The sequence below is a fragment of the Ptiloglossa arizonensis genome, chromosome 6, assembly GCF_051014685.1.
Source record: "Ptiloglossa arizonensis isolate GNS036 chromosome 6, iyPtiAriz1_principal, whole genome shotgun sequence".
In the NCBI taxonomy this organism is placed as follows: domain Eukaryota; kingdom Metazoa; phylum Arthropoda; class Insecta; order Hymenoptera; family Colletidae; genus Ptiloglossa; species Ptiloglossa arizonensis.
The window spans coordinates 19948588-19975655 of record NC_135053.1 but is presented as its reverse complement, the minus strand read 5'-3'; the positions used below and the strand labels follow the sequence as shown (position 1 = coordinate 19975655).

At 40.0% G+C, this 27068-nt stretch overlaps 2 protein-coding genes across 2 annotated transcripts in view; one reads left to right on the top strand and one right to left on the bottom strand.

Annotated features, from left to right (window-relative positions):
* LOC143148158 (uncharacterized) overlaps positions 1 to 26166 on the top strand; it is a 52971-nt gene extending 26805 nt beyond the window's left edge. The window contains exons 2-5 of the mRNA XM_076314144.1: positions 12918 to 13054; positions 18122 to 18271; positions 21571 to 21726; positions 23088 to 26166. Coding sequence (XP_076170259.1) covers positions 12919 to 13054; positions 18122 to 18271; positions 21571 to 21726; positions 23088 to 23122 — 477 coding nt within the window. The 5' untranslated portion in view covers position 12918 and the 3' untranslated portion in view covers positions 23123 to 26166. The remainder of the gene's footprint in view (positions 1 to 12917; positions 13055 to 18121; positions 18272 to 21570; positions 21727 to 23087) is intronic.
* A 358-nt stretch (positions 26167 to 26524) lies between these two features.
* Wrm2 (wurmchen 2 transmembrane micropeptide) lies at positions 26525 to 27065 on the bottom strand. The gene has a single exon (XM_076314037.1). It carries the CDS (start codon positions 27056 to 27058, stop codon positions 26879 to 26881), a length of 180 nt encoding a protein of 59 aa, XP_076170152.1. The 5' UTR covers positions 27059 to 27065; the 3' UTR covers positions 26525 to 26878.
* Positions 27066 to 27068: the final 3 nt, after the last annotated feature.

The window sequence follows — 27068 nt, the reverse complement described above, 5'->3', positions numbered from 1 at the left end:
GCACGAGTGCTCGAATAACAAAATTTTATTGCTCATAGTTTTTCGGGTACACGATATTTCAAAATGTAATACCCATCCACTATGCAAATGCAGTTTCCCAAACGCGTGTGTATCACCGGCTCTATCGATATCGCTGTAATTACTACGAGCAATATAATATTTATCGGTCACTTTTGAGGATGAAAGGCTTTTTATCTCTATTTATAATATCGAAAATTTATTCAAAACGCGTCGATAACGGGCCACTGAAATATTTGATAACAACTGTGGATCGTGCACCGCAATCGCGATAACGAATGGTGAGATTTTCGAAGTTTACCAAACTTTGCCGTTTTGACAGATTTTTTCGCGCAAAGAATGTTTGATCGCAATGGTAAGCGACCATTCTATATAACACGGCTTATGGACAATTCGATCGAGCATCGAATTGCCCGCACCCATTTGTACACGCGAATCTTTACCCCGAGCTTTATAATAAATATTTAAAATTTCATCGATGCGCAATTCAATCGAACAATCGGTATACAGCGCGGTATTGCGCTGGAATTTAATCGTTTTCACTCAAATGTGCCCCCTCCCCACCTTAAAGTTGCATATATTTTACTTTTCGTCCCACAGAGTGCGCACACGCGCGGGGTAACAATTTCATCTGTCGATAACTTTGTTGCTCTCATCCGTTACCGAACACGGGGCGAATAATATTTTCTCCCTGCCCGCGTGTGTATCGCTGTGTATCGACATCGCGAAGATCGATGTGAAGAACCACCGGCGCGTGTACAATGTCTGGCCAGATCACTATTGTTAGCCGGGGCTGCGCTGGCCTAGAACGCGGGCGAACGAAACGACCGACGAGAAATAGTTTGGTTCAAGAAACACCGTAGCAGGGAGGAACGATGTCGAACCACGTGAATTTCCATCGAACAATAGCACGAAGGAACCATCGTGGGATTTTTTCGCTCGCGACATTGTTCCCAATGTAGACGCACGAAACGAAGCGATTTTTTTTCTTTTCTTTTAAAATCTCTGATTATTATTATAAAAACAATGTACAATCGAATAGTTGTAGCATAAAGGTCAGCTATCGGTATCATCGAATGATTATTAACGGTGTTGTGATTTTCAAGAGAGAAGAGGTTAGGTTGGATCGGTCTACAGCTAGACTTCAACGGTGTTATGATTTTCAAGAGAGAACAGGTTAGGTTGGATCAGTCTACAGCTAGACTTTACGTACATGCATACGTACATTACGTATATTTTGTATAAAAAGGCTCGCTTAAATTTCGATAGAATTATTTCGTTTAAATTTCAACGAGACATCCCCACTATTCTCTCGCTAATCGGTGTCTCGAGCCGGACGTAATCCGATCATATGAACAAAGACAACGAATAGATACATTGAGAGTAAGCGAAAAAGAAATGTTGTGCCGAGCAGGGATGATTAAAGCTCGAGCACTTCCAAGTACCGTCGCATACATTACGATGAATCATCATTCAGTTACAACAATTTTAATTTCTACATTTTGCACTTTATCTTTGTAACAATAGCGCCGGTAGATCGCCGAGCTTCTCCCGATCAAAATGAGTCCAAACACGGTATAAATCGGAGAAATTTTACCATTGTTCCATTATTTCCGCTCTCCGAGATATTTAAATTCAATACGAATAAAGTTCATCCAATTTACGTCGTGTTTGGATTCATTTCTATCGGGAGAACCTCGCCGATCCATTGATCCTATTGTTACGAAGATAGAACGATAGTATGAAAAATTGTAATTCCAATTATAATTGGTTGATTTATCCATCGTATAGTACGCGCGGCATTCCTTTGAAACGCTCGAGCTCGACCGTTTGTTCCCGCTCCGCGCGCTATTCATTTTTCGCTTATTCCCGCTATGTTTATCCCTTTCCTCGATGCGAGCGCCCGGTGACTCGCGCTCGGGACAATTTCTGAAATAAAATCGCTACTTGCACCGCGATAATTTCAACGCCGGCCGTCTGATTTACTTAAATTTAAGCGGGCCATTACCGCGCGACTCCGGTACAATAACGTATTCGCGTTACTACTACTACTATTATTATTATTATTATTATTATTATTATTATTATTATTATTATTATTATTATTATTATTATTATGTAATTTCTGGATTTCGTGTTATAATTTTTCGCGTACCGAGTACCTGAAGCCGCAGAGAGCCGGGTACGCCGTACTTCGTAAACGTGGTGCTCGTTACTGTCGGAAATCCGGTAAAAATAAATGCGAGAGGTCGCCCGAACTGAAAACCAAACGGGGAAAGGTCGTCTGAACTGGATACCAAACGCCCGGGAGGTCGTCTGAACTAAAAACCGAACGCAAAATCTCTGTAACGAGCTCTCGGCACAGGGTCGTCCTTGTCTCGAACGTTGCACACGAGCACATCCCCTCCCCTCCCCGTCCCGTTCCTCTCGCCCTCTGTATTCGCGACTGTGCTCCAGAGGATCAATTTCAAGAGTCTCTTTGAAGACGTGCTCTCCGAGCGTTGTAGATTATGCGCGCCCAGCGGCTGGCGTGCGCGCGCGTTGCCAAGGAAGGACCTTGAAACAATGATTTATGCGTGTCGTCGCGCACCCTTTAGCGACCAAATCAATCTGCTGCTTCCGCGGCCGGGATCGGTCAGGGCCGATGCGCGCAACGTTGCAATTTCGTCTCGGTATGCCCGTCGTTGTTCTACGTATTTACGTACCCGACGCGTTACGGGGGGCTCTTGGCTGGAATTCGGGCCGATCGTCGCGTTTATTTTTCTTTCTTTTTTTTCTTTTTTTCTCGCTGACTTCTCGGATTTAAAAAGGGAATAATTATACGTGCCCAGATTACGCGGAGCGTGGTTAATGGAAAATGGCTTAATGGACGCACGGGAATATTCTCAACACTGTAATAACCGTTAACTTTCCAACTCTACGTCCGCGGTAGCGTCATCTGGTAACTTGGCCATTAAATAGCGTTAATATCTTTTCTGTCATTATTTTCGTAGGAAGTACGTAACGAATTACATCGTTTCATTTTTCACACTCGCGAAGATATTAATCTGTTAAGTGCTACTGTCCAATTTGTAGTAGGTGTTGCGACCGAAACAAAAAACTGTTCTTACGATAGAAAAAAATAATCGATCGATATTTGACGTATAGACAGTAGATCGTGCCATCTCGAACTTATCGAGTCGTTTCGCGAGTAATCTTGGCTGATTTGGGCCAACGAAGGGAACACTTTTTTCCAGGGATGAAAAAATGTATATTGTTGTGTAAATGTGTTTCTTTGAAAGAAAGACGAACAAACGGGATTATTTATGGGAAGAATGAACAAATGGTGCTCGCAATTGAGGGACTAAATGTGTTATCGCGCGTCGAACGTTAATTTTGAAAATTAATACATCGAATAATTATCGTGACAGATGGGTAGCGGAAATTACAACGGCACGTGTTCTTTGTAGCGTATTAAATTTCCGGCATGACCAGGTTGTATTACACATGTATTACGGTTTATTGAATATTTTGTACCGATAGGAACGCCCGATTGCATACCGAAGCGAGTCGTCGTGAGTATTCGCGTTTGTGAAATTGATTACAAGAATGATCGATCGAAACAATTCGTGGAACGTTGGTTTTCCATGCCGGATTTGTCAGTCTGATTTTAAGAGATCGATGAGAGAACACGAGCACCGTAATGAGGGAAAATTTGACGCTGCCCGGGAATATAAATTTCCGTGCAAGTGGACCCCGAGGACTGCGCCATTTTGGAGAACCGGCTTCATATAATATTCTCATTAGATCGGCCTCGTCACGAGTTTAATATAGGCGGGATTAATTTCTTCTTCCCTTCGTACACCACGGATAATAAAGGCCGGTCTCGACGAAAATCTATTACTTTTCGAATTTGTTATTTCTTATTTAGCAATTTGACCCTCGAACTTATACATTCTCCATTTTGGAAAACGAAATGACTTTAAGAACAACCCCTATAATTGCCTGCACAGATATAACCTAATCATTTTTTCTCCACACTAAAGAAAATCCAAATTAGTGTATCGAAACGGTAATTGTCTTTCGTAATACCAAGGAATAAATTTTTCAAAGTATTCGATTCTTTTTTAACGACCAACATGCAAATAAGATAACCTAAATAACGGCGAGATACAACACCGCGAGCGAAATTGGTGCAAACTTTAGCATATTCCACTCATCTTACGATAAAGGGTTATCCAAACACGGTCACGGAAATTCTTTGTTTCAGCGATACGAACACTTTCGTTTACTCAGTTCGTTAACGAAATTGCTGGAAACGATTTCCTTCCACGGTAATTCCCATTTTTCCAACGTACCCTTATTTCGTGTCCCCTACGCCGCCCCAGCTCCTTCCATGTTTCTCCCTTCTGTTCGTCTCTTTCTTTCTTTCTTCTTTTTTTTTTCTTTTCTCGATTTTTCGTCGCGCCGCGTTCGCGACCTTTTTTTCCCCCCCGACCTCTCTCTTCCTTTTCCTTTTTCCCATTTCTCTGACGCTCGCTTTTTTTCTTTTTTCTTTTCTCTCCGCTCTCCTCTCTCTCCAGTGGTCGTTCTTTTCACCCCATAAGAATGCAGGCGGCGCGAAATGGCGCGCGGCTGCGGCACGATTCGCGGAACTGCAGCTGGCGTTCATTAACGCGCGGTTATTAAACTTTTCGTCGCCGGTTTCGGGCCGATTTGCGCCATTCTCTTCGCGCCTACCTCGTTAAAATTCATTCTTCGGGCGTTCCTTGCGGCGCGCAGCCACTTTCCGCGCCGATATATCCCGCCGGCGGATTCCGGAGGATCCCTCGGTATCTAATTCGCGGCGAGTTGCAATTTCAGACCGCGAGTCTCGCCCCTCAGCCAACCCGACGGTTCATTGTTACCGTTTTCCACGAATATCGGACCGCGATAACGATAATACGCATTTATTGCGCAATATGAATCGGGGGATTGAATGCAATTGGACACGCGAAAGTAGAACGGTATATGTGTGCACATGTACGGTGGAAGTGTGCGGTGGCGCGCTATTATTAACCTAACCTAAAAGGAGAAATTGGCCCAATTAAATTTCGCGCAGACACGAGCGTTCGAGATCTCGCGATTTTCGATTTGTCGAGCAATCGCTCTACCGATTCTTTCTTTCTTTTTTTTTTTTTGTATTTTAAATTGCTCGTTACAAAGCCAGCGCGATTAACCGGAGTTACAAATGTATCACCGACGAGCGTTCGAAGTTCGATCGTAAATTTCACGGTTCTTGGTTTTCGCGCGTTCTGTACAACAACGATTCGAAATTAAAAAAATTATTACTCGGCAATTAAACGCGCGTACGTATGCACAGTGTAATTTTATCGGTATTTTTTACCGGCGGGAAGTCTCGAGTTTATGACATTTTTTCAACTTTTGAATTTTTATCGGTGAGAAATTGACGGAAATCGAATTGTTTAAAAAATACACAAGTAATGTAATTTTGTCCGTATATTTTTATCAATTCGTGCAAAGTCGCGAGTTTCGTCATTTTTGTCACTTTTAATTTTTTCTATCAGTGAGAAATCGAATTGTTTAAAAAATACACAAGCAATGTAATTTTATTCGTATATTTTTATTGCTTCGTGCAAAGTCACGAGTTTCGTAATTTTTGTCACTTTTAATTTTTTCTATCAGTGAGAAATCGAATTGTTTAAAAAATACACAAGCAATGTAATTTTATTCGTATATTTTTATTGCTTCGTGCAAAGTCACGAGTTTCGTAATTTTTGTCACTTTTAATTTTTTTTATCGGTGAGAAATCGAACGGAATCGAATTGTTTAAAAAATACACGCGTAATGTAATTTTATCCGTATATTTTTATCGATTAGTGCAAAGTCACGAGTTTCGTAATTTTTGTCACTTTTCAATTCTTTTATCGGTGAGAAATTAATTCGACTACAAGGAAAGATTTATTTTTTGAAGAATGCACCCCGCGAAAATGCTGGTGCAGGTTTCCTGCCTGCATTACATACAATTTGAATGGGTAATTTTTCTTCAGCCCTCGAAGCAATCCCTCTTCAAGTGCAGTCGCTCGGACTACATCATTTGTTTCGCGTCGTGAACGGAGAATATATATCGTGCACTATATACAGGGTGGGCCGTTTAAAATTCTACGCCCGGATATGTGGGTAACGTTTGAACTTAACCCTAAAGTACCACGGGTCAACGAACCCCTGGTATTCTATTCTTTCTCGTGTTTATCTCGTGTTTACATTACTTTGCTAAAATACACGGACTACAATTTCAAATTCAAATTTCATTTGAATGTAACACACATTTTTCGTGTGGGTGTGTTACAGAGGTGGATAAAATTTGTATTCAGATAAAATTACAACCAACGAAAGATAAACAATTTTGATGTACGTCACTCGTCGGAATAAAAATAAGAATTTATATTCTAGAATGAAATGTTTTACAACGAATAAATAGAGATTTCGTTCTCCAGTCGAGTAAATGTTATAAAGAATACACGTTGACTTTATCATTTTTTATTTGATTAAAATGTTATCCGTCTTTGGTTTATCACTCACAGTTCATCGTTTCTATTTTACTGTTTTCACTGAAAAATAATAATTGTAAACAACAATTGGGAGCGCAACTAACAATGGTAAAAAATGAGTTTGATATTTAAAATTGACGGAAAAGATAATAAAATTCCATGGATTCCTGTTGGCGGAAGAACATAAAATGTCGTGAAATTTACGTAGCATCGCAATCGTTGAAACTTTTAACGGAATCTTTTTTTATACTTTATGGTATTAGTTACGCGTAGAATAAAAAGTTTGTGCAATAATTTACACAAAATCTCACCAAAATCGTTAATAATAATTTAATCTTTTGACGATCTTTTTAACGTTCTTAACTCTTCGATTGATATGATTCCACTCTGTTTATAACTATAAACATTTTTTGTTCAACGATTCGAATACGTTTTCCATTATTTAAAACATTCGAACGACTATATATTTTTTCCTTGCTTGTACTTACCTAATATATTATATCCATGAATATACGTCAAGGATAAGGCAAAATAATTTCAATAATTCGCACTTTGCAATCAAAATTTGTTAAAAGTGGATACGTGTACTGTGACTTTTGTGCGAGGGTGTACGCCATATGCGCGATCAGTGTGGAAGGGGTTCGCGAGACGTTGACACGCAGGGACCGTCACTGTTCGGCAATTAACGTTAACAAGACGATAAAGATTGTCTACGTACTCGAACAATTACGTATCCTGGCATAAATATTAACGAGGCCCTCGGAAATGGAAAACTTTTCCGTCTTGAGCTTATTAAGATTCAAGCAAAGTACGATGTAAATGTCCCCAACGGAAGAAAGAACGAGAGTGGAACCGGTTTAATTATAAATTTAAAAAGTTGTAAGCTAGTTTCTCGCTCGGCAGCGGCGCGCGCCGACGAAGACAGTCGCTTCTTGAGATTAATTAACGTCCCTTTCGTCGAAACGAGCTTACGATACGATCGACGGCAGCCAGTTCCCGTGGACATTAAAAAATCATCGCCCTTTCCTGTCGTTCGAGGATGACCTCGTTCGCGATCCAAGCTCCTTAGCAATCTTTTCTGCGTTTCCGTGATAGTCGAAAAAAAATAAAACAAAAAATGACGACATCTCTGTTCGCTGGAAAGTCGGGGGCGACGTAGAAGTCATGTGGTCGACTTCAGCGCCATCTGTCAGGGTACGAGAGTAATGGTACTGGGAACTACAAAGCCAAGTATTTGGCGCAGACGCAGTAGCGAAGGACAACACGCGGGCGACGCATATTTCGCCGAACCCCAGTGGTTTCCAAATCTTTCCGTAGACGTCCCAAGAGAAAAATATGTGGACAAACCCCCTTTGTTTCCGTTACGGTACTATTCTCGTTTCAGTATACACTATCATTTTGGTAAAAAACATATTTTAAGCAAAAGTTACGCGTACTTTTACGCACACCGGGATTCCGAAGTAAAATATATTAAACAACCAATAATGCCATTCGAATTCCCTCTCGAAATTGTAAAAGACGTTTTCCATTTTCTTTTTAATTTTATAGGACATATATCTGTGCGTCAACGTATATGAGACACTATATATTCTATCGATGAATTTATCGATCGGCTAGTATTGGATTGTTCGGAAAGTCACTTCGTTTTCCAAAATGGAGAATATATAATTTAATTAAATATTTATACGCTCTAAAAAGATTGTGTTTTATTTTCACCAAAAGAAAAACGAAACGACTTTTTGAACGACTCAATACTTTGAGAAAGACTACTGTAACTTTGCAAAGAGAGTTACCCAGAGCGAGTAGTTTATTATTAATTTTTATCATTGTCTTTGTAACATTCAGTTTGTACACAATGACCGAAAAGACGCCATAAGTCGCTGCGCGCCTTTTCACGAAGTAAATGCACGCCTTCGTTGTGCAAAGTGCAACGTACACTCGCGTGAACAATCTCGATCGCTCCCGAGCTGCGTCATCAATTGGCCGCTCAAGGCCACCGAGGGAGTTCCCCCACCAAACCGTTTCGACTTACTCCGCCCACTTCCCGCCTCTTCGCGCGACCTGCAAGCACTCACGAGCGTTCCGAGCGTCGCTCGATCTCCAAATTCTTGCCAAACCTTGTTCTTTAAGTCTCGTCCAACGTCCAAAGATCATTTCTATTGGAAAATTGACGCAACTTCGTAGTTCGATCGGAAGACCGAAATATACGTTTTGCGTGCAGGAGTCTAATGTAATCCATCGTTAGTGTTCCGAACGAGATTCGTTAGAGAGCATTAATGTCAGGAGCTGAAGCCTCCGTGCAGGTACCGCCGGGAATATTAATTTAATTCCCTCGAAAACGCAACGAAAATCCTCCCACCAACCCCCCTCACTGCCTGACTCGAAGCTACTTGCGGTGTCGTCATTACGATACCGAGTCGACACGCTAATCCTTATTAATTATACGCGATCGTTCGTTCTACACACGAGACCCGGGCTCCGACGTTAGTCGCTGATTAACAATTATGAATTTTCATGTAATGCACCCCGTAGGAGAGAGCCTATCGGCGGAAACGGTTTCGTATTAACTCCGCGACACGAAACAATACAAATTTGCATAGTATCTCCGCCCCTCTCGCGCCCCCCACCTCGCCATCCTCCTTTCACCCTTCTGTCCACAAGTCGCGGCAACTGTTCGCAAGTAAATCGATATTATCCCGGCCGGAGTTTCTCTCAGAGAATTAAACGACACTTAGTATTTAATTCCCGAGATGTATTCAATTTTTCGCGACCGTGGCAATTTTTCCCGAGCGTTTCCTCGCGTGTAAGCATTTCCACGGTGAAACACGTTTCTTTATCGTTGTTGGTTTTTCCATCCGTTGTTTCCGGTGTTATTTGTCACGGAGCTTACTTCGCGGCTGTGTTTACCTTCGCAGAAACCGTTACATTAAAGGATTCTTTAATTACTCATCGCGAACTGCAAGATTTAATTAATTCAATGCACCGTTGCGGTACCGGAGCCTTCGACTCGAGTTTCTGAAATTGTGATGGATTACTATCCAGCGAACGAACGCGTTTCTCTTGTCGCGAGATTACTAATTAAGACTGATTATTTCTGAACCCTTCGGAAAATCGCACTATATATAATAATATTCGTGTACAATGTATAAAAATCTTTAATTACTGCAAGGTTAAACTTTCGACGACAAACATTCTCGAATCGTTTAATTATTTTGGACAGAATCGACGGAGAATAAATTATTACCCTGTGCGCTTCGGTCGTGTCGGTTCGGAGACAATACTCGCTCCAGTCACATCGGTTCGGAGGCGATACTCGCTCCAGTCGTGTCGGTCCGCGTACCAGGCTCGATACACTCTCGAACGAAACGTTTCGCCCGATCGGTTGGCGTTTTACAGACTCGCGTACAATAAATAAACTACGATAGGGGAAAGCAGAGTAATTCCAGCCACCCGAGAAAGAAATGCTGTAAAATTTCAACAAAATTTTTTACTTCTTTTTATGTCGAGTGTCTAATTTATATAGTAGTGTTATAGTAATTCCAACCACCTGAGAAAGAAATGCTGTAAAATTTCAACAAAATTTGCATTTTTCTTTTATGTCGAGTGTCTAGTTTATATTACTACGACCGAAAAAACATTTCACGTTTGTAATAAAATTGGACCTCAACATCAGAGAAGATCATTCGGTTGAAATTTACTCCACTAGAAGGGTAGTTCGTGCACGGTCATAATTTTTCTTCGCAAAAGACGTAAAAAAAAAATGGAGTTTGGAATGGGGTTTCGTTTTCCAAAATGGAAAATATATAATTTAATAAAATATTTATACAATCTAAAAAAATCGTGTTTCATTTTCACAAAAAAAAAAAAAAAAAAACAAAGAAATGACTTTCCGAACAACTCGATACTTCGTAGAATGTCTTAAAAGTATTATCCGTCCAGTCGACAGAGATTTTAAATATCCGAATAAATGGAGCACGGTGATAATAAAAAAATCGCGATCAAAATTCCGTCCCGGGTGCATTCTTTTCAGCTCCCTCCAATACATACACCAAGTCGCCATCTTTTTTTTTTCAACGACGAGCGGCGGAGAGATCGTCGCGCGAGCGTTGTTCCACGAGGTTTATTGCCCGAACAAGTTCGATCGATTATACCATAAAGTAGGTTCACGTAACGAGATAAACGTATCATTGTTTCATTGGGATTGATTGTCGAAATCGTTGACGCAAATGGAAAAGATTTCAGTAATTGCCGCGCCGCGTAAGAGACAAACGAACGTTTCCTCCCGTCGGCAGGGGCGAGTGAATCGCTCTTTCTGTATAATTTTCTCGCCCCCGCACTTCCCTATTAATTAACATGACAATTTAACCCGTACACGTGCATCTGCATTACAAACCGTTTGCGCGGGCAGATATTTAATATTCCACGCGGGGGCGCGGTAAATTTTCATTTGTTCGGTATCGAGGGAGAGAAAACGCTCTCGCGTTTATTTAACCGGTCTTTGCTTTAATTATTGCCCGGCGCGCCTCGCAGCGCTTCTGTGGATAACCAATAATTATCAGGGAAGCGTTTAAAGCTTCCAGTTCTCGCCATTATTGGTCTCCGCGTTGAATTATATTTACGGCGCGAATTTGTGCTCTCTTTTGCCGGGAGCGTATTTTTTGTCCCCCCCCCCCCCCCTCTTTCCGCTCGATTCGTATGTACCGTTGGAAATCATCGAGAGATCATTCAATCGATCCTGTTTCGTTATTCCGAAAGCTGTGCTCACATCGTACGTATTAATTATTTATTAAAACGTCCCACAGTAACGAGTACCGAACGTCGCGTATCAATTTGCAAAATGCGCTTCTGTACAACAAGAAATGTATATTTTGTGGATCTTTCTGATAACAACCTTTGCGCAAAATGGCTCCGTATTTGGTGAAAATGGACCCTCGTTAAGATCGCTGGAGAGTAGGTTGCAGCCATATGGAGATGGAAATGATCGTTTCGCTAATTATACCATTAGGTGGGGGGATGGAAATTTTTGATGAAAACATTGTGCAATAATTTCTTGTACAATTAAACTATTATTGAATAGAAGATAGCTTTGAGAAGTCTTCTATTGGGTTGTTTGGAAAGTTATTTCGTTTTCCAAAATGGAGAATATATAATTTAATAAAATGTGTGTACCCTCTAAAAAAGTCGGGTTTCATTTTCACCAAAAAAAAAAAAAAAACGAAATGACTTTCCGAACAACCTAATGTTATGCATTGAAAGACTGGATCAAAGATATTCCAAATGTGGAAAAATTGTATTTTTAATTTTGTAATAGCTTCGATTGTAAAAAATTAATAAAAACGGTCGAAAAAGACTCGGCTCGATTACACCGAACCCCGGATAATTGTTACGGTTATTTATATACGAATTTTTGGAAGACCCAGGGTCGTTTGTTTGACCCCGCGCTCAAGGGTTGAGAGAGATACACGTTAAGTCGTTTATGCTACGCGGTGTGACTGGATGTAGAGTCACATTTTAACTTGATTGATCGAGGAATCCTTTTGTAGCGAGTGGAAGGTCGTTGTTCGATCGATTAAATCAGCGTTTAAGGCAGAAAAACAGCAACCTAGTTCCAGTCTGGAGAACAATACCTCTGGGAATCTCGTAACTGCAAAAATATCAGGTTTCCAACCGCGTGAGTCCCACGAGACGCTAACGAAGCGAATGAAAACCATTGCCCGTGGAAAAATACCAACTAAACGTTGTTAAACGTTCGCGAAATTATCCTTGCGTTTCTATTTACCCGGCAGACTGGAATAAAACAATTTTCTTCGAACCGGAAACCTTCTAGAAAAGATACAGAAAAGAAGCATTCAATTGAACTTATCTCAAGCTTGAGAATACCCAACTCTTTGAAAAGATTTCATCGAAAATTGCTCGCGAACGCAGCACGGCCCCGATAGTTGCGCGCGATCTAAAAAAGAAAAAAATTCGTGCAAGTATCGAAACACGCGCAACGTTCGAGACACCCAATCGCTCGAGAGCGGTTGCTACCGCCTGTCCCTCTCCGCCTCCGATTTCAATTGTTGCTAAGTTACCAATCCCCCTTCCACTCGCAGCGCAACGAACGAGGGTACTCGTGCAAGAATCGGGGTTGCGCACGTCGAGGAGCAGTCAGCCCCACTGCATCCCACACAACGTCGTGAAACGGTAATTTCTGAAATCGTCGCGCGAAAAACGACGAGCCGCCGTCGCAGACACGATCTTCTTTTTACGCGTTGTACGAGCCCAACCAGCCGTGTCTTCGGTGTCGCGACGCGTAATCATTAAAACGACGCTAATTACGAAGTGAAGATTAACGAGGCGTCCCTTTTCTCTTCTTTATTCCCGCAGAATGAAGCTGTGGTGGAGTTTAGCGCTGGTGGGTGTCACCCTGTTGATGATCATCGTCAACGCCAAGGCGGAGTTCGATCTCTGGGAGGATGACGGAGAGCTTCTCGTGCGAACCGTTCGCGGCACCAAAGAACGAGGTACTAGAATGTGAAGCTTAATTAAGAACCCGTATATCCTGCTGAAGCCGGATTACATTGATTCGTTTGTCCGTCACGTATCCGCAAATTAAACGCGAAAAGGTTAAAAAATACGAGGAACGGACAACAAGATGATTTTCTATTCGAAAGAGATTTTATATAGCGGTACGGTAACATTCGCTTGAATTTCAACGGACCATCCCCATCGTTGTCCCGTTACTCGGAGTCTCGAGTCGAGCGTAACCCGATCCCATGAACAAAGACGGTGACCAGATATAGAAAGTTTAAGCGAGAACGAAATAGTGCGCCGAGCAGCGACGATCGAACTCGAGCTCGTTAAAGGAACGCCGCAGGTATTACAAAAATCGTCCGGTCGTAAACGTTTTAATTTATACATTTTTCACTTTATCTTTGTAACAATGGTGTCGATGGATTAGCGAGATTTTCTCGAGCAAAATGAGTCCAAACACGACACAGATCGGAGAAATTTTACTACCGGTTTATTATTGTCGCTATTTGGAATGTTTAAATTTATTAGAAATAAAGTTCGTCCGATTTACGTCGTGTTTGGGCTCATTTTTATCGGGGGAACCTCACCGAGTCATTAGTACCGTTGTTATAAGGATGAAGTGGAAAATTTTAATTCTTGTAATTAAAATTGATCGCAGTGATTTACTGATAAACGTTCTTAGAGCAAAAGTACTTATTATCGAATTCGTAAATTTGTTCCCGATTTCGATTTACTCTATCTCGCAGTATATTATTAACTTATCAATACATTATTATTTTTGTTATTCATTGTTATTTTATCTTATTTGTATATATATAAATTCGACACAAACTTCCTCACCGATATTAAATTTTTAGACCAATAACATTCGTCGTAGAATCATTCCTTTCGACTTCCATTTGTATTTACTATATAGAGCTGCCCTCGTACTCCAAAACGTATCGCTTTCGGGATATGCTTTCAGTGTAAGATTTTTTATATTTTCGGACGAGTAACGTGGGTCCTAAAAGTTTATAATTAATTTCGTAGACACCCTGCGTCGACGATTAATACTCGCCACCGGCGGCAAATTTTGCTTGCCGCCCTCTTTTAAAATCGTGAAATTTATTTTCCTATAATAACGCAACACCTTGCTACCCGTAATCTCCCATTATCGTTTAGCGCGAAGCGCACTTTTCATCAACGCTCGCGATACATATTGCGTTTAATCGTTCAACGAAAGCCCAAACAAATCTACGCGATGTGTGTACAAACGAAACGTGTTTCCCCGGCTTATTTTTAACGGGGCAACGAATATTCTCCTGTGATTTAATTATCGGCAGACTTTCGGTAGCCCGTGAATAAAGCGGAGAACGGGGGCCGATGAAACTCGAGACGATAAATTTTTAACAAAGTAACGGCCAATTATAAAACTTCCGATGATTTATACGAGAGTGTCTTAACGGCTTTCGTACCTCGAATTTTTTAGCTCTTTGAGATGTTGCGCCAGCGTTAAATATAATTGAACGTTGTACGGCCGGCGTTAATTTACCGACCTCCGTCCTCGGGCACGATGTACTTCGTCCACCGGACGATGCAAATCCTTAAAAACTCGGAGTACAAAAAATTCTAATTGTCAATTATCGATCAACGTGTTCTCCTCGTTAATTCTTTCCGCGAACATCGGTCTCTCGCTGTGGATTTTAACAAACGATTATTCCGACCAATTACCTTCAATATTCACTCGAACGCAAGATATTCCGTTTTACAAAATTTTGAATTTCCACGGGTGTGTCACGTGCGATTATTTGTCTCGACGAAAGCAATTTTTTTATCTTCCGTTGCAATTTTTACGAGCCTCGATAAGCGAGACCTCGATAATTGCGCGAGAATTTCGTTCGTTGCATTGTGCTCACAAGTGGAAGGGATGGTTACTTAGCAACGAGTGACGTTTGGGGTGTAACAGGTAGTAATAACTGTAAGTGGTGGGGAGTGTACCATGTAAGTGGAGCGCTTGCTGATTGGATTGATTGCCTCGAGAACTGTACGGATTTTCAGCTCTTATTTCCAGTAATTATCGGGATTCCATTACATCTCGTATCACGCTATTAGTCCGAGTACGGTGTACCTTAACGTTTCAGTAAGTCGATATACAAGAACAACATCCTCCGTCTCGTGGGGGTTTGAAACATTTATGCGCGTTCTGCGCTGGAAATTGGGTGGTCGAGATACGAATTTTTCAGCTTGTCGGTAACCGTCTTTATGAACGTTGTTTACGGGAGTATATGTAAGGGTAATTAAAGGGTACAGTGCTCGAAATAATTGTAGGATCTGTTGAAGATAAAACTACTATTAAAAATGAAAAAGATGCTGTATACGTGCTAACATAATTAACTTGGTCTGATTCCTCTTTTTAACTCATAAAGTGTAATAAAGGGCGGTGGTAAAAATTACCCTACCTTGGCCTGTGATACTAGAATAAATACGGTAACGCTTAACTTTAACCAAATTGGGGGTTACCGTTGAAATTATCGCGGAGCAGGTGGCGATTTTATCCCAGGGATTGTTTCGAGCTTGTTTCGACGAGTAAAGAGAATGAACGTAGTAAGCGGAAAAGAAATAGTAATTAAAATTTTGCACCCTATTTTTATAATAACGGCATCGATGGATCGGTGAGGTTCTCCCGATTAAAATGAGTCCAAACACGACGTAAATTGGACGAACTTTATTTCTAATAAATTTAAACGTTCCAAATAACAATAATAATAAATCAGTTGTAGAATCTGTCCACTATACGTTGTGTTTGAATTCATCTTGATCAGAAAAGTCTCACCAACCTATTGGCACCATTAATTCAAAGATGAAACGTCTATAAATAAAAATGTTTGTAATTGGAGTATTCGTCGTAATGCGTGCGATTATTTCTGCTCGGCATCCTATTTCTCTCTCGCTTGCTCTTACTTTGTCTATCGTCTTTGTTCATAGGATCGGGTTACGCTCAGCTCTATACACCGAGTAGCGGAGGAATGGTAGGGACGGTCCGTTGAAATTTAAGCGAAACTCTGTCGAAATTGAAGCACGTACGAAAAGACAAAAGTGCACAATGAGAAAAGGTGCAAACACACTATCGTCCGTTCGTCGAGTCACCTTTTATCAACGGATCTCACCTTACGGAAAAGCTTTTGAAAGCAATCGCGGGGTACGGTCGGTCGGTTACGGAAAACCAAGGGTATTATTTGAAAAAGCAATTCCAGTTTTATGCTCGGTGGTCAGAACTTTTTTCACGGTAGTTTCAACGATTTCGCGTTCTTTTTGTTCCCGTCGATAACCCCGTACGCTCGCAACGACGATCACCAGCGAATGGTGGGGCGTAGAAGAGCGGAGTGGCGGGGGAGGGGAGTGCAAAAACATGGACCCCTCCGGTCGTCGTATAGATGAAAAACCCTTTTGTCTCTCCCGCGGCTCTTTCTCATCTTTCGGGCTTCTTCCTCTCCCGCGGCCAGAATCGCGAATACAATTGAAATATCATCCAGTACGCGCGGTGTGTCTCATTGTCGACTAAAAGATCATTTGGTTCTCTTAGAAATTTATTCGGTCCAGGATCAGGGGGTTGCGGGCCACCGAGGAGAGATGCTTTTCTTCGCAGCGTCCTTTCACCGATGGCTCCCCTCCATCTACTACGTCCGCGCATGCGCGGCCGCTGACTTCGAGTATCGCGTCGAACCATAGCACCTCGCGCTCGCTCACTCGCTGACAACTTTCCACCCAATTCGCTTCTTTTGGTTGTTATTATGTTTCTATCTTTCTCTCTTTCTCTCCTTTCACGTACCGAGTTCCTCCATCCATCTTGGAAATCTTCCGAAACGTACAAAAGTGAATCGTAACACGTTCGCTAACCGTGCGTCACGTACGTACGTATCTATGCGTAACACCAACGATTCCTCGCAAGGGACCAACGTGTCGCGCATGCGCAACGATTTTCTACTTTATTTCTGTACGAGCAAGCATAATAGGAACCCGCGAACCAACGTCGCGTTACGCGCGGCCAACACGTTACCGTGAGTCCCCTTCGCTCGCGCTTTCTGTAACTCGGTTTCTTATAGCACGGTTTCCCATAACGCGGTTGCGTAACGGGATGTAGACAGTCCTTGATATATAACAACGTACTGTAGTTTCTAGTTCTATGAACCCTTTGACCGGTAAGGGAATATTTTTTGCTTGAATAAATAACGACGAATAAAAACGTATATTTATCGACAATGTTTGTTCTATCGTTCAAATTCTAATGTTTATTTAACGAGTAACGGATAAAATATACATTGAATGCGAAATATTTGTCCGGATGAAAATTTTTACCGGTCTCTATTCGACACTGGTAAAATATTCGTACGTGTGTTATTACAGGACAATATGGCTTTGTAACAAAAAATAATATAAAAAAATTCTTCGGTCACATCGAAGAAGAACAGTGCATCGACGAACCAACTTCTATCGTTTTCGAAGAAACATTGCATATTCCTCTTTTTCGCACCGCGTGCACCATACTGCGTGACCATAATTCTCTAATGAGATACATAATCCATATTTCACCATGGTAGTTCACGGAATAATGCCCACCACAAAATACATGCATTGCATCGGTGTGATCAAGAGCTCCGCGAATAATCGTGATAGACCGAAATATCGAAAAATGAATTTCGAGGCTCGTACTTTTCGTTTAATTCTGTTCTCAACACGATAACAAAATGAAATTATATTTCACGTTAAACGAACGAAGCTTCGAATCAAACAAATTGTTATCATTTCTAAATAAAACGTTGCAATTGATTCGTCACCCGGTAAATATTTTTATTCGTTGCTCTGTTTTTCGAATTAAATTTTTCCCGCCGAGGCTCGAGCGTGGGTCACTCCTGACCCGACGTCCGTGCGCGCGCGCGCGCGCACGTCGCGCGTGAGTGTGACGTTCTTCGACGTTTTTCCGTGATCGAGAAAACCGTCCACGGAGAATTTCACCGTCCACGTTGAGATCGGTCGCAGCTTCAATTAGCTCCATTGACGTTTTACATCTGTTGACGTAGCATCCGGCAGCACCGCGTCGTGCAGATACGTGAAGGGTCAATGGTCGGATTGCGACTCGAAAACCAACACACGGTCCCGTACACTGAACCTCAAGAAGGGTGACAAGTCCTGCGAGGAGACCAAGACTATCGAGAAGAAGTGCAAGAAAGGTACGAAACTTCGCATCTATTATTTTTTAACACCGTTCTCGATCACCTCTCTTAACCCATTCAGGCTGAACTACGTGTAAAACTCGTGGTTGTCGATCGCGGACAATTTTCAATCATGGTTTCCATTCGTATGCACCAAGTGGAAAAGTATCATTACGGTCGGAATAACTGAAGGTTGAATGGTTTAAGTAATCGACAAAAATCGATCGACATTCTTTTTCTTTTCTTTTTTTTTTTCGGTCGCTGGAAACAATCGGAGAATCTCCACGTTGAATGAAGTCGGTCTTTCGAATAGTATATCGGGTAACGCTATCGATAGATAACAGTGTTATTATCGATGATGGTACGTCTAGTATTTTAAACGCACCGCGATACACTACGGGAGTTTGCACATTGTTTCGAGCGGCTGGTATCGAAATCGACCATTTTCATTATGCTTCGATTATTTATTAATGGTTCGTTCGTTACACGGTACAGCTTGAAAATTCCGCCGATAACAAGCGCGAGGCAATGGAGTTAATACGTGTACCTATCCCTGTTCTAAAAATATTTGCTCGTTCGTTGAAACGCTTCCTGTGGATCTCTGCTTATAAACGCGTAATACCTCGAAACGAAGAAGAAGAAAAAGAGAAAAAAATCTTCGCCCGGTTGCTTCATTAGTTTCCGTGTACTTCCGTTGACGAGGAATCGCATTTCCAATCTCCGTAAAGATTATTCGCATCCGTGATATCGAGGCGTATAATCAACCCTGCTAAGCTGCTCGAGGACTTTTTCGACCTGTATCGCAATTTTTATAGACCGTATTGCACAATTGTACGTAGTGTGCTATTTTTACCTATTCAATTGTTTCATCAGAGAATGTACAAAAATATTATTATAATTCGTCTCGAAACTCGAATTCTTCAATGCTTCCTAGATACGTTCGGCTCGATAAAATGATCAAATGCAACCAAGTGTCGCGGACGAACCGTTTTCTCGCAAATGTTAAAAATTTGATCAATTAGATCGCACGAAGTTATTTCTAGGAGTAAAAGGCTTCCTTTCTGCGTGGCTTCTGTCTTCTCTAATCGGTCTCTTTCCCCTCCACACGACCGTTTCCCCCCTCCACGCAACCGTTTTCCCCTCCACGTGACCGTTTCCCCCTCCACGCAACCGTTTCCCCCTCCGCGCGACCTCTTCCCCTTCTCCACACTCCCAACCCCCTCCACGCGAAATCTTCTCCCAAATTTAAGTCCTTCGTTCCGTGAAGCTTTCGTGCACGATCTAATTGGTCAACGTTTTAACAATTTTTGTTGCGAAAACGTTGTTAAACGCAACACACTCCACCTTTTAAACTTTTTACCTTCGCGTTCGGTGGAATACGTAGAAACGGAGAAAAAAAATTGGTAATAGATCCCTATCGATTACAAATACGGTCTCTGAAAGCAAATATTTATTCCCGTCCTGTAGCCAACATGTTCGAGAACCTCGTTAGGAACTCATAAATTGAGCAGCTTGCCAGGACTAATTGAATCAATTGAACGTACCTAGTAGGAAGAATCGAATGGACACGTTTATTCTCCATTGATCGTAATCAGCTCGACGTGTCTTTCGCTAATTAATACGGTTTAATCTACCGGGACTGGCACGATTGGATAGCCGCGTTCTTTACATAGAATGAGGCTTAATGGACTCGGCTAATTAGCGAGGAACCCTCCCCAAAGGAACGTCTTAATTAATTAAACGAGCCAAAAGAACGACACGTCGCGTCCTAGTTATCGGTGATTTCGGACAACGGTGCATCCGCTTCGCCTAATCAGCTTGATTCATTCAGCGAGACGACAGGATTTCGTGACTCTTCGCCGCCATCGCGATCAGACCGTCAAGGCTGTAGAATTATAATTAACTATTACACGGTAATGTCTCTTCGAACAATGATACAAAATATTAATCCAAAATCCAGATGACGAAAGCACAAAGCACAACGGTACGTAATATTAATCTAAAATTCTACGAATAAAAGTTGTGAAGTAATCATCTGCATACATATTATATTTATCTATAAATCCGGTGAATAAAAGTAGAAAAAGAGCTCGATTGAATCGGTAGAAATTTTCGTTAAAAAAAAAAAGAAAGTGCTCAAAGGGATATAACCGAGTTTAATAATTATTTTACATCGAGCAATCGCTCGAATTTTTATCTACGGAATTATTGTTCGCGTCGAATTACGTACGGGAAGCCGTGAAGTGCGCTAAAAAAAAAGAAAGAAAATGGTCGCGGTTAAAAACTCGTTAGAGCTGCGCCATCAAACGCAGACTCGTTGTATTCAGCATGCAGAAACCTCGGGGATGGGTGGTGGTTGGACTTTTTAATTTAATGGACGCCGGTTGATCGCCGTACCTTTTCGATCGAGTTTAACGCGACATCTAGATTTCTGATCTACTGGCTTTCACGTTCGAATAACCACCGAATTGTAAATGCAACGTGTTCTTTGAAGAGAAAGGTTGTCTGTATTGGTGGTAATTGTGGCACCGGTTGTGCGGCAAATGCATGCAATTTTGCGCCTAAAGAGAACATCATTTTCGAATCAATACTTGGCACTGATATTTCTATCTCGAAGTAGTCGTAGTGTTAGATAAGGGAGAGTTGCTTAATACATACTGGTTACCAAAACTGTATCTCTTCGAAAACAATAGAGTTTTCGTCTCAAAATCTAATAGAGTCATTACTAAGGCAATTTAATAGATCCTAACCTTAAACATCCTGTTAGCTGATATCTGTATATCAAGTCATATATGTATAAATCGACTGCTGGTCAATAATTAATGAGAAACAACACCGATAATTTTCTAATTATCTGTTAAATTGACAAGGAAGGTCGCTATAATTATCGAATATAAACACCATCTAGTGGTGAATATATAAAATAACCGAATAGAGAAAATTATAGATAAAACATTGACAGATCATACTTTCTTTATACTATAAACATTTTATAAATTCAGCTACAATCGATTATAAATTTTAACCGTATTTATGTAGCTTTAAACATATTTTGTAAAATGTTATTACGATTTCCGTCGGTAACACAACGTTGAAGCGTTAGGTGGCACGGTTTTGGCAATTCTCCCTTACAATTCCTCGCATCTGTGCAAACGCAATTGTGAATACTTCGGAAATATCTAGGGGGTTCATTGGGGAACAACCAATCGCGCCGTTTCGTAACACAAGATGCACCATTGTCGCGTTAACTTGTACCGTGGGTGAACGTAAATGGAGTTTATGGCGGCGCGATTAACTCTGTGTGGCGATGAGCGTAGCTTGCCGGTACGAAAAGGGCACGTGGAGCGGATGCGTGAATCAGCTGATGACAAGAGTAGACAATTTGAAGGGGAACAGCGATGCCGCCTGTGAGCAGACGCGCCGACTCACCAAGAGGTGTAAATCGGAGACCAATACTAAGAAGACCACCAAAGGTATTCCTATTGCTTTTTGTTATATACCGAGTTCGCGACAAGATTGAGTTCAAACTGTGCCTGGATTAAATTCGTTGTAACATATCTCACTTTCAATGCATCATAATCATACACAAACCATTACCAAATGAGCCAATCGATACGGTGAAAATAGTCACTTAAAATGACCTTTAACATTCAATGTTTCCTGCTCCTAACACAAAGTATTCATTAATAAAGTTACCAGACAGACCCTATCTTAACCTCGAAGATGTTCCTTTCTTGAACAAAGGATTTGTATACGACAGCTATTGGAGAGCAAGAACTTACGGAAATGAAACCGTACGGAAGACCCTCTGGTGGCAAGTACGAAAAGTGTTGTCGTAAATATACAGTTATTAAATCGCGATGTAGTTAGGTTCACAATACACCTGCACAAGTTTAAAAAAAATATCAGGCTTTTAATGTCTAAGACTAATGGTGAAATTTCATTGTAAATTATTTTAGCGTTCCTAAATATTTTTCAACGAGTACGAAATATTAGACACCCGGTACAGTTTTGTCACGACGGCTATCATATCGAAACATGTGAAATCGATACACGTTCCTCACCACAGAACGAAATGAAAAAGAAGTTTCAGTTTTATGTATAGCGGTAAAGTAAAGTAATTTGTCATTGCTAAAATGACGTAAAAACGAAGTTCCTCGAGATATTATTGAACAACGCCAACAACCCCATTGTCTGAGGCTCAGTGGTCTGTTGTACTCTAGTTGTACTTGAGATTGACACTAGTGTCACGACACCTCGCTTCGTCGAGTACGCTTGACGATGGCATTGATGGAGTTAAAGATAGGTTATTGAAGCGTCTCCTTGGGGTCACGGACAAAAGAAGCAATAAATGTGCCGTGTAAACGTCTGAATAGAAAGGAGAACTTCAGTCCAAGGAGGACGTGTTTCTGTATCTCATAATAATCATTTCGTTGCAAAACAAACGCCTAAATAAGCGTACTCGTTCTTTAGTAATAAATCAAGAATTTACACGTTCATTACCGACAGTAGGTAATTAACGTTACAATGTAAAATTTATTACTAGCCAAATATATATAGTAGACATTGTATCGAATCATAATGTGTATGAAATAATTATTATTTTAATTAATTAGAATATAAAATTGTTAACATTATGAAAAAATCTCTAAAAAAAAAAAAACGGTATATTTTTACATTTTTTTTGAGGAGTGTGGTTGATGCTATGCCATCTAATTCGTACGAAACATACAGATGATCAAAAGAATGTACAAAATTTTTGGAATTTTATTTTACGAATGTCGTAGATATATCCCCAGAAACAAATGTAAAGGAAAATTTTAATCTGTTTCAGGTGAACGATCGAACAAGAAGTCGGGTAAGCAGTAAGTTGGGAAAATCTTCGATCAATCATTCGAAGGGGGTGCGCGGCAAACTGTTTCGGCAACAAGCAACGAAAACACAATTTTGTCTTTTTGACGTGAAACTCTAATTTTCGAATAAATACTGTCTAGCGTGTCAAGCGAACAAATGATAACAGGAAACGTTCTGCATTCCAAAGTACTGGCAGTGATCGTAATTTGAAAAAAAAAAAAAAAAAAAAAAAAAAAAAGGTTTTCGAATGCTGTCTAAAAAGTAACCGAAAAGTAACATTTGTAACTGTACACGTAACAATGTGAAACCGAATTCTCGAACGTTGCTGTCGGTACGTGTCCGATTGTCGGTAACAATTATCGATAGTACGTGTTTGCTGTTTTCAGAATCACTTCCATTATGCGTGGCCAAATGTCATTAATCGCGATGCGGACGTACTAAAGCGTATAGCTGAACCTGATAATGCTCTTCTTAATGGTTCTGCCGACGCTGAAATTACTGGGTACCAATTTACGTGTGAATATTAAACCATGTTCTCGACGCAGTAGCATAGTGAAGTCGTCAAAGATTGTTCTTTCTTTTCTCCTCTCGTCATTACCGTTTGTTGTCATGTTTGTACGAAGAAATTATATTCTTCGAGTATCGAAGTCAAACCGTGTTATTACGTGTAAATATAATCGGCGAAACGTACAACTAACGAGACAAACATTGTTCCAGTTGTATCTAAAAATGTAATTTGAGAATTCACGAGCGTTATAACACCGTGTTACGGTCTCGATGATTGATTAAAGAGAAACCTCGAGTTTCAAAAATTAATATAAAACGACTGCCGTTGAGATTCTGTATGAAAGATATTCTCACTAAAGTATACATCATTAAAAACCCATTCGAATTTTCAGTGTTATACGATTATCCATCGTAGCGTGCGTAGACATCCCTACAGTTAGAAAATAGTTTTATGAAGAAAGAAAAGGGATCATACGATCTCTATGTTTTTAAGATGTTCATTAACTTTGTCTTCCTCGGGTTAAAAGGGAAAAAATGAATATGGTGTCCATAGCCAGCGTTCAGTAGTTAGTTGAATCCCATCATATTTTTGTTTCACGCACACTCCTGTCGTACGATTGTTTCAGGCTGACACGCTCCGTTCGGTTTTTTTTTTTCTTGACTTGCGGTGTTTACACTTAAAACCAGGTACAATATTTGTGGATAGAGATATATCTTCTCGAATTTCGCGTAGGTAATATACAGTGTTCGATGTTAACTATGTCTTATATACATCCAACGGTTTCTAAACTTTTCGGACTTTTCATTAGTATTCGATCGCAATTTCAACGGTATTTATAAAGTTTAATCAACGATGCTAATGGAAAAAACAAAGAAAGTGCGACTTTTCTATGATGAATGCTAGAATGACGTAAATTATAAATATTCGCGAACGTTAAAAAAAAGAATGAATTGGAAGATATTTACACACCATGTAATACGTTCCATGAGACGACGAAGTCTGATGTAAACAGAGCTTGACACGTGACCAAAATTTCATTGGTCCGTTATGTCAGTATGACGCTCTGGCCCACGGATGCATTGTAAATCCGACAAAATCCTATTGTATCTGTATGTATTCGGGGAATAGTCTCTTTGCCGATATGGCTCTACCCATAGTCACGTGGTTTTGTTTGGATTCACTTTTGTCTTGTGGAATGTACTATAACGTTGGAATGTGCAAACGAAGATTTTCAATGAATTTTGTCACGTCCCTAAGTTTGGGAACCGCTGCCTTACGTAATAAGTACGATTTGATAATTACTACCATTTCTCCGATATTGTATTAACGACTCCTCTCGACAAGACGTATCCCTTGCGTAAAAAAAAAGAAACGTCGCTGTATACAGTTGTTATATGTGTCTCGTATTATCTCTGAATGGAAAAGTTAAAATAATAACGAAAGCCAAATGAGCATGAAAATCAAATAAACATAACGGAAAGTCTCAAGCGGCTTCGTAGAGCCGGAACACTAATAATATCAATTATTAGAAGTCGTCCCTACGAAACGTTCTATTGAAACTATAGAAATCAAACCTTTCCCCGAATACAAGATTGTATTTGTTTTTAAGTCTAGATGTATACAAACAAAAAAATTCGATAAGTAAAGTCAGCTGATTCAGATTACGATGCCGGATGCACACGATAAATTCGTATGTGAAAACGTTCAATGAACGCAGAATATACGGATTCAGTGGTGGTGTTGATCGGTGTCGATGATCATAGCTAGATTACGTATATATATACATATATACACACCATATCATCATTACACATAAAATGAAGGAAAAACGAATCTATCGCTAGGGTAAGGATAGCATTGTCTACGTTCTATGGTCTCTTCTAATTACTATCATTAAACATCTACTAAGCATAATTATTAACACTGCTTCACCTCTGTGTGGAACTTGATGGAAGTTCTCCGTGTTTTAACTGCATTGTAACATAGCAGAACGATAGAAGAAATACGCTACCAATTAGAAGTTAATCGTCTTCTTAATCGTTTCATAATGAAGGAAGAAGCGTTTAATTGCTTTTCAAATTTAATCCATCGCTGTACTCGCAACGTAATCAAAAGCCTTTGCAAACAGTGGTGACAGTCACTCGATTACGCCATTAAAGTTTTTTAATCATTGATCATGTTACTAGTTTAAACTCGTTAGCGGAATCGATCATCGCGAGGAAGGATTTTGTTCGGCGATTTCGTTGGTTCATCCGGTTCTTGCAGCAAGTCAAATGCGCGTTGATGTTGGTTAATTGAGGGAAGGTTCATGGGAAAGATGTATTGATAGAAAGTACGCTAAAATTTTAGTTGCATAGGCAATCGAATCAAATTAACATTTCCTAAATCAAATATCTCGTAGTTCGTGGAAAATCGTCAGTGGTTTATTTACAAGCTGATGTTATAACTGAACGCAGAAATTGTATAATGTATCTACTTATTAAATAATTGTGTAATCGTTACACATGTAATAAAAATCCAATGTTGTCAATAAAAACTAAATATTATATATAAAACATTGATTGCCTTCATCATTTTTAATTGACCTGGACACACACACGTTTTACATAAAGACAAGCATCTTTTATTTGTCAAAAAAATGGTTATAAAAAGTACAAAAGTTTTTGGACAATAATATTGCTATTATACAGGCAATATTACATAGGATGGAATCTTTGCTTTTAACAGATAATGTAAATTGACATTTTTCAATAGTCATATAGTATTTTTATATACATATTTTCTGTCTTTTTATTTTGTGCCACAAAATGCATTTCCAAAATTTGAAATTACCGAACATGTCTAAATCAACTTACTGGTATATTATATGAAAAGGTAACGTAAGTGATTATTCAATGAACAATTATGTTGCCAATTTTTGCGACACAAATCGTATATAAAATTTTAATAACAATCTTGATTATTTATATAAATGGATGGAATTATTTAATGTTACTTACACTACATAAAAAGATGTTGTATAAAAGATATAGGGCATTAATTTTTAAGATTTGCAACTATACTACTTTAAACTAGAGGAATGATATTTCCTTATATATATGCATTTAAGTAAGTTACTTAAACAGCATCTATAACAATTTTTAAATGTAAAATGTTACGTTCGGATATAGAGCAAATATGCTTGTATAGATTATAAGTTTTCATTTGAATTTCTACGTAAGGCAAACAGATCTTTGAAAACATATGGTGATATCTACTTATTTTTACGCCATAGAGACAGAAAGTTTTCGAGAATATGCTTTTCCCTCCCACTCCTGATCGGACGGCAGTGCTGTATGCCGTAATTTACAAATACGCGATCCATATTTTAGTAGAATTATCAAAACACAAACAACAAAAAGAGTCAGACATGTGGTTGCTGGCCAAAATATGTGCAGTCCCATATTGGCGTAA